This window comes from Grammomys surdaster, unplaced genomic scaffold (genome assembly GCF_004785775.1).
Source record: "Grammomys surdaster isolate TR1022 unplaced genomic scaffold, NIH_TR_1.0 67, whole genome shotgun sequence".
In the NCBI taxonomy this organism is placed as follows: domain Eukaryota; kingdom Metazoa; phylum Chordata; class Mammalia; order Rodentia; family Muridae; genus Grammomys; species Grammomys surdaster.
Window position 1 is genome coordinate 17,324,225 of NW_021604569.1, and position 8,538 is coordinate 17,332,762.

At 38.8% G+C, this 8,538-nt stretch overlaps 1 protein-coding gene across 3 annotated transcripts in view; it reads left to right on the forward strand.

Annotated features, from left to right (window-relative positions):
* The window catches only part of Zpbp (zona pellucida binding protein), a 144,124-nt gene extending 136,605 nt beyond the window's left edge, over window positions 1-7,519 (forward strand). For all 3 annotated transcript variants that reach the window (XM_028778612.1, XM_028778622.1, XM_028778626.1), the window contains one exon: window positions 7,312-7,519. In XM_028778612.1, the coding sequence (XP_028634445.1) occupies window positions 7,312-7,406 (95 nt within the window). In that variant the 3' untranslated portion in view covers window positions 7,407-7,519. The remainder of the gene's footprint in view (window positions 1-7,311) is intronic.
* The last annotated feature ends 1,019 nt before the right edge of the window (window positions 7,520-8,538 follow it).

Here is an 8,538-nt window from a genome sequence, read left to right on the forward strand (position 1 = left end):
TTCTTTCTTTCTTTCTTTCTTTCTTTCTTTCTTTCTTTCTTTCTTTCGTCCTTCCTTTCTTTCTTTCTTTCTTTCTTTCTTTCTTTCTTTCTTTCTTTCTTTCTTTCTTTCTTTCTTTCTTTCTCTTTTATCACTTTACACCCTGATTGCAGCCCCCTCCTCTCCTCTGCTCCCAGTCCCACTCTCACAAACCTCTCCCCCAACTATCCGTTCCTCTTCTCCCCAGAGAAGAAGACTATAATGGGTAGCAATGCTCCATGGCACATCAAGTGTCAGTAGGACTAAGCACATACTCTCTCACTGAGGCCAGACAAGGCAGCCCAGCTAGGAAAAAGAGATCCAAAGGCAGCCAACAGACTTAGTTTTCATATGACCCCCCCTAACAATTGGAGCAGGGGCTGTCTCTATGTTGTTCATCTGCCACATATGAGTAGAGGGCCTAGGTCCAGCCCAAGCATGCTCTTTGGTTAGTGGTTCAGTCTCTGTGAACCTCTCTTGGGCTTTGTGAACCTCCCCACTGTAAGTCTTTTTGTGTTATTCTTGACTCCTCAGCTCCCTTAATCCTACCCCCCCAAACACACACACACACACACACACACACACACACACACACACCCCTCTTGCACAAGATTCCTGAGCCCTAGCTAATGTTTGGTTGTTGGTCTATGCATCTGTTTCCATCAGCTGCTGGATGAAGCCTCTCAGATGATAGTTGTTCTAGGCTGTCTGCAAGCATAGCAGAGTATCATTAATTATGTCAAGGGTTGGCTCTCTCCCATGTGGTGGGTCTCAAGTTGGGCTAGTCATTGTTTGACCATTTTTTTCAATCTCTGCTCTTTCTTTATCCCTTCCTATCTTATAGATAGGACAAATTTGGGATTGAAGGTTTTGTGGGTGGGAACTTCCACTGGCAGTTCTGCTACACTATAGGAGGTGGTCATTTCAAGCTCCATATTTGTAGCCATCTAGCAACCATGGACAAATTAGTTTCACCTGAAAGGAGGACTGGAAATTAAAAAGAGATGGAGGGGTGAAAGAAACATGGAGCCAAGACAAAGTTCTCTGATCAAAGTTTAATATTTAGCTTTTGTATATATAGGGAAAGCCCCACCTAACCCATCATTTGTTTCAGCTGAATTATGGGATTATGTCGTGGATTATGTTGCAAGTCAAGATCAGTGGGTAGTCTATTCATGTAGGAATTTCCATGTGCTACCATCCTAGGTAGATGACTCCACTTAGGTCAAAAGGTCTTTCCAGCCTACTCAAAGCTGGGGAAGGGCACAGTTCCCCCTATTTAGTTTTTTAAAGATGAGCAGTACCAGTAGCTGGACGAGGGGCACAAGATTTACTTGTTTTCCATCATCCTGTTTAAGGTAGAGTGGCTTAAGTTCATGTCTATATTGCTCCTTATTACCTGTCATGGAGAGCATACATAGCATTGATGTCTTAGGTCTATAGGAGCTCAAGAACACTCTTACCCATCTCTGACTACTGGCCTTCTATGGCACACTCTTTCCCATACAGACCAAGGCCACATACGAATTGAGTCCAAAGGACCTATGAGCATGCACTCAATGCATTTCTTCATAGTGATGGATAACTGCCATGGTGTACAGCTGAGCTTGCTGAAAGTGATCCTGTATGAAGGCAACCAATCTGTTTAAGATACAAGATCCAAAGGTTAAAAACAAAAAATTTATAATTAATGGTTTAAGCAATGTAGAAATTAAAGTTGTAAGCGGGAATGGTCCAGGTATCTATCTAATCACTGCTAATTGGCAAGGATCAAACACAAAGTTTTGCCACCAGTTATATGATGGGTGGTTTTGAGTACTGATAAAAAACACTTTTTCTTCAGTAAGAATGGAGACAACACCACTCCAGGTTAACTCAGCTGGCTGACAGGGATTCTGAGCTGTCTTCATCATTAGTATCATAATCATTAGGCTCAAGATCTGTGTCCTTGACAGACCAATTTTTCAGGCAGCCATAGAACTCCATTTTCTTTTTGTGAAACCACACAGACAGAACCTTGGCCCCAAATTAAAACAGGGTTGGGAACATTCTATGTATTGGGGGGGGGGTCTCTCCATTTGACCTTGGCAAATGAGCTGGAAGTGACTGGATGCCAGTGGTGATCTGCTACAGACTTATCTTTAGCATCAGGTTGCAAAAAATTTAAAATAAATAAGACAAAAGCAAGGTGTGCTTTTGGTGACCTTGGAGGATATAACTCCCCTTCCTTTGTTTTTAAAAGCCAATTTTTCAGAGTGCAATGCTCATGGTCAACAATTCCTTGTCCCATTGGGATATAAGGAATTTCAGTTTTATGTTCAATACCAAATTCCTTACAAAATGATGTAAAGTTGTTTCTAGTATTACCTGGCCCATTATCTGTCTTGAGGACTCTAGATAATCTCATAGCACTAAAGGCTTGTAAGCAATGATCAATTACATTTCTAGAAGCTTCTCTTGTATGTAGAGAAGCAAAACGGAATCCTGAACAAGTGTTGGTGCAGACATGTATATATTTTAATTTTTCAAATTCTGCATAATGGGTTACATCCATTTGCCAAATGTGATTGAGCATAAGGCCTCTTGGGTTAGCCCCTAAATGAGGGATTGGAGATAATGTAAGACAGTTAGGGCATTGGTTTACAATCATTCTAGCCTGCTACTTAGCGATCTTATGTCGGAACCTTAAGGTTTGACTAGAGAGGTGAAATTTATTATGATCACATCTAGCCAATGCAACAGGATCTGAAATTAAGGCTTCTCTTATTAAAGCTCTGTCAATGCTATCATTGCCTGCAGCTAAAGGTCCTATGACCAATATAAAAGGGATTTTTTTTTTCTCTAGATAAAGGCCACTGATCAACCCTCACTGGAACATTGTTAAGCCATTGAATTTTATCAGCATGGGATACAGACAAGATAGTGGACATTATGGAAAATATCTCAAGCCTCTAGTGTTAGAATGAGTTTCAGTCCTTTCAAATGACCTAATGCTTTGTCCTTCTTTTCCTAGCCCTTGACCAGTCAAAAATCCTTGTCTTATCATTTGTTTAGTCACTAATTCATTAGGGCTGCACATCATAAGACCCATCTGTGACAAGAGATCTCTTCCCCACAGGGAAACAGGCAAATGTGGCATGATGTAGGGTTGAATTTGTCCTGAATTGTCTTCTTCATCTCTCTATGTTAGAAGTTTAGAACTCTGTTTAGGGTTATTGGCATCACCAATCTCCTGAAGGTGAGTGAGAATGTCAGATAAAAGCCAAGTTGAAGGCCAATCTTATCCTCTAATAATTGTTACATCAGCTTCAGTACCTATTAATACTTCAAAACTTTTTCCTTCAATTATTAGTTTGATGTCATGCCTCTTATTAGTAATAAGATTGAACCCAGTACACATCAGAGGAACCAAAGCCATCTTGTCCTCTGTTACTCTTAACAAATTTAGAAGGTAGTGGATGCAAGGAAACTAAAACTAGTTGAGCAATTCTTTTGTTAGCAGGTACAGTTATAATACCATGGGGAGAAGCAGCCATAATTTTAATTTCTCCTGCATAATTATTATCTATAACACCTGGCCCATAAGATGTGGGTTGTGAGTGCCTTGGAGTCTGAGGCTGACATTTCTTCCCCAAAGAACAAGCAAGGCAATTAAAAAGTCCTGTGATCACTGTTTCTAAGCGTTAACCAGCATAACCAAAATATTTGAGCCTACTTCCCTGTCCTAGCCCAAAGTCATATTCGTGCCTGAAGCCTACTTCTTTGTTCTAGCCTAAGATTGAGATTCCTGCCTGAAATTACTTCCCAGTTTTAGACTAAAATTAGATTCCTGACTGAACTTACTTCCTTGTCATGGCTCAATGTCAGATTCCTGCCTGAGGGTCTCCAAAAATTCTACCAGCCACTTTTAGGAGCCTATCCATAAATTCTTGAAACCGTTGATCAGGGCCTTGTTTAATACCAGGTAAATTCCCACTGAGATCCCCTTCAGTTTGTATTTGATTACAAGCACGGCAGGCAGCCATTGCAATCTGTGCATACACTCCTGTGAGTAGACCAACCTGATTAGCATTACCTTCATATTGTCCCTCTCCTAGAAGCATATTAATATCCCAATCTGTGTTACCTGCCTGAGCATTCATCATGGCAGTTCTCTTACTTGTTTTGCACCATTCAGAGCTCTAAAGTAAGTAATCTTCTGACAATGTAGCCTTGCATATAGTTTTCCAATCTTGGGGGGTTAAATTTGCTTCTACCATTGTATCCAATAAAGCTTGTGTAAAAGGTGTGGTAGGCCTTGTACTGTGCCACAGCTGTTTTTCTTTTATCATTTTGAACTTCAATGCCTGATATTGTCTGACTCTATTGTCCTGCTGGTCAATTATATCAATTACAGGAAAAGCTAACAGGTCAGATGTATCTTGCCCATTCCTGTGAGCCTGATTCACAGCTCTTTCTGGTGGCAATTGGCACGTTTCAAAATTATTGCTCTTTCTTGCACCTGATAGACTCTTTAACTCCTGTAGCTCATTAGTCAATTTCTGCAGTTTAATTTCCATCTCTAATTTATATACTTGCATATCCATCTGGGCACCATCTGTTGCATCAAAGACTATAGACAGAGCGGTAGGTGCATAGGGAGGCCAATCCTCATTATAATATTTGGCAACCCCCTCTTTTAAACCAGCTTCCTCCTCTGGGTCTAATTCATTGTCAGAGACTCCAATTTCTTTTATCTGAGCTGTAAAAGGTATACAAAGTCTATACTTCTCTGATTTAGAGTTGAGAAAGGGCCCTTTTTGTGAAAATCCTCTCTGACAGGCGTTCTTCCTGGTGTTCTTCAAGCTGTTTCTTGGCAGCAGTTAATGCCTGCATGATCTCTTTATCTTTTTATTATTCATAGTATATTTTATAAGCTCCCACATAAAGATGGTATTAGGATATGCCTAGGTGGTTCTCAGAACTTCTCCAACCATTTCCCAGGTTTTCTTATCCAAAGTTTATTTTTGTGGGAACCATGGGCAGCATGAATCTATTTGATTCAAGAATCTTTCTAACATCCGATTTGAAAACCCTGCTCCTCTTACCTGAAGCAGCTCTTTAGGGTGTGGACAAATGCCTGTTTGGAATTCTCCTGTTCCATAATTTGCTGTCACCCCTAGGTGAAGACAGCGTCGGGTCAACACCTATTCAGTCTAGCCTGTATCCCCTTAATGCACCTCCTGCAACACAGGCTCCAAAAGATAACTAGTGCTAGCATCAATGCTGTTCGTTGCTTACCATGTGTGGAATACAATTCTTCTTTCATTTTCTGTGGAGCTCCACCAAGAAGGCATTTCTTAGTCATTCCCTCCGTTTTCAGGCCCCTCATTTGGGTGCCACCTGTAGCTGTCCAGCGGCCACAGACAAACTGGGTTCACCTGAAAGGAGGGCTGGAAATGAAAAAGAGATGGAGGGGCAAGAGAAACATGGAGCCAAGACAAAGTTCTCTGATCAAGGCTCAAAGTTTAATATTCAGCTCTTGTATATATAGGGAAAGTCCTACCTAACCCATCCTTTGTTTCAGCTGGATTATGGGATTATGTCGCCGATTATGTCACAAGTCAAGGTCAGTGGGCTGTCTGTTCATTTAGGAATTTGCATGTGCAGCCAGGGTGGATGACTCCACTTAGGTTACAAGGTGTTTCCAGTCTACAGGGTCATGAGGTAGAACTATTTCCAGTTTTCTGAGAAAGCACGAAATTGATTTCCAAAGTGGTTGTACAAGTTTATACTCCCACCAGCAATGGAGTGTTCTCCTTGCTAGACATCCTCTCTAGCATGTGCTGTTGTTTGACCTAATTCAATAAATGTAGTTTTCTAATATTGTCCTTTAGATTTAAATTATATTTCAAAAATTGCCTTAACTTAACAGAGCAAAATGTTTTGGTATGTACTGTACTGGAAATAATGCCACAGTCAAGAATTCTATGCTCTTATGCATTTTCAGATCAAATTTGAATTTTAAACTTATTAGGTCATTTGTTTTATCATGAACTCACATATTTACATGCTACTCTCAGTTCTATTTGTAAGAATCACCATGAAATAAGTTGCAAACAGTTCACTCTGCTTTCATGGTGATTTTAAAAGTTTCAGTATATTTGTTTGACATGTCAATATTTGTTCTTTAAGAAATATTAGTACCTGATTTGTGCTTTTCATACAACATCGTATTTCATCATTGTAAGTTTAAGGTATACTTTAAGCATCTAAGGATCCTCCTGTATTATTAAACATAAAAGTTAACTTTTTATAACCAATATTTTTTTTTACAATGGAAATGCCATTCCACCAATAAATCGTCTGGTGTAACTTGAAGAACTCTAGAATATAGTATAAAATGCTCCTCCTCAATAAGCAGTTAAAATATTTTTTACATTTTGGAAAACACATCTTTAACATTATCTGTAGTCATTCACCAATGTTTGCAACAGGAAATAGAAGAACTGGTTAATCAGAGACCTCAGCCAATTAGAAGGTTTGGTGAAACATTTGACATGCTTTCCCCAGCTTGAAATGTATATAGTCAATACAGGCAGCTACCCAGAGTATAACATTTGTCCCAGAGTTAGCATTTGTTGAGTGGTTTTTCATATTAGATATCTGGTTTTTATTTTCATGTTAATATTATAAAATTGCCTATTACTGTTCTTTTGCTAACAAGGAAAGAAGAGCCTAGAGACTTGGTTGCTTTATCAGTAGTATTTGAACTTTCTTTTTAACTTGTTGCTGTGAAGAGACAACTGCAAGAGTATTTGTGATAACAATGTGTACAGATTAAGAATAATCAAACTGACCCTAGGTTAAGAATTTCACCCAAAGCACACATTTATCCAATGATATAAATAGAAATTGAAATGATGAAATTAGAAATAAGCTGCAGTCCTATTGCAACTCTTGGCTCCTTATATACCTAAAACATGTTACTTTGTCTGTAGTACTGACCTCTTATCGTTTCTATTATAACTTAAATGAAGATGTAGTAAGCCTTTAAACTTAAAATGGATAAGAAGGTAAATTTTATCATAGATATTTTACTTCAATTATAAATAAGGAACATTTGTCAGAAATGATGGTGTATAGCTGTAATTCCAATACTCTGGGAAGATCAGGAGTTCAAGATCAACCTTGACTGTTTGAGTGTCTTAAAACAGCAACCTCAAAATTAAGATTATGTGTGAAAGCTTACATAGTGTTAACTTATGTTGCTCTGTGGGGAATGTTGCTAATTAATTCATGTTTTTTTCACAGTGGTCTGCAGTCCTGGATCCTTCAATCCCCGGGATGGAACTCACTGCCTCCAATGCAACAACAGTCTGGTGTATGGAGCGAAGACATGCATGTAGGCCAGAGCCTTGTGGGACCCAGTAGCTCATCCAACATAAAAGTATATTTTTGAAGTACTAAAGTATAATAATTCACTATTATGCCAAAATTAAATAATCAGAATTTGCAAAGATATGGTGTCCTCATTCAATCCAGTACTATATCCATGATCTTTCTTGGTTAATGCTAATGGTTAGCTGCATCTGACACCAGATGTCTCCTTTGTCACTGCATTTTAAAAATTGTTTCAAATGTTCTGTATTGGGTGATGTTAAAAGATTTTTCACAAATTAAAAAAATACCCAATTTATTTCTACTACCTGTCACCCATATTTAGGCCATCCTATTTTATAAGAGCTTTAATTTAATTATAAAATTTTAGCTATTTGAACTTGGCCTTTGACAGCTCAAAGCCAGTTTCAAAATATATGTCCTGGGTCTCGTTATTGTACTTGTTAGTGGAAGACCTCATCTTAGAGAAACTATGGCTTTTAATATAGTTCTGTGTGTTTGGCTTAAATGATCAGTTGACAGACTCTTAAGCCAGACATAGTAGCATAGGCCTGTACTCTTAATACTTTGAAGGTAGATGCAGGAGGATCAGGAGGTCAGAGTCCAAGGACAGGTTGGACTATGTGAGATCCTGGCTCAAAAATTCTTACATTACCTTCTTGACGTTTGAGAATGCAGCTACCGTTGAATGTTCTCAGTAGACTGAAGCAGTTTATCTCCCAACAGTGCTTCTATGACAAAGAATTAACAAGATTCACAATTTTCAGTTGTTGCATCTTAAAAATGCATGCTGCGTGCCAGAAGTCACTGCTGCTACCACTAATACGATCTTTTACATTGGGATACCACATTGGAATATGAAGATTTGCATAAATGTAATGATTTAAATAGAGGAAAATCCACCAGTAACTTTGGAGTCACTTAGTGATCATCTGGTTCACATTTCCTTCATCATCTCTGTGAGACATTGCGTGCTTTGCTTTTTACATTTCTTGTCTTAAAACATCAGAGGCTCAAGGATGGAAAACCCAAACAGTTGGATCTTGATGAAATCCTTTAAGTGGCAACATCATTAAGTGGCAGGTTGGCTTACAAGGAGCTATATTTGTTGGCTTGTAGAGACAAAGCTAGCTAGAAAGT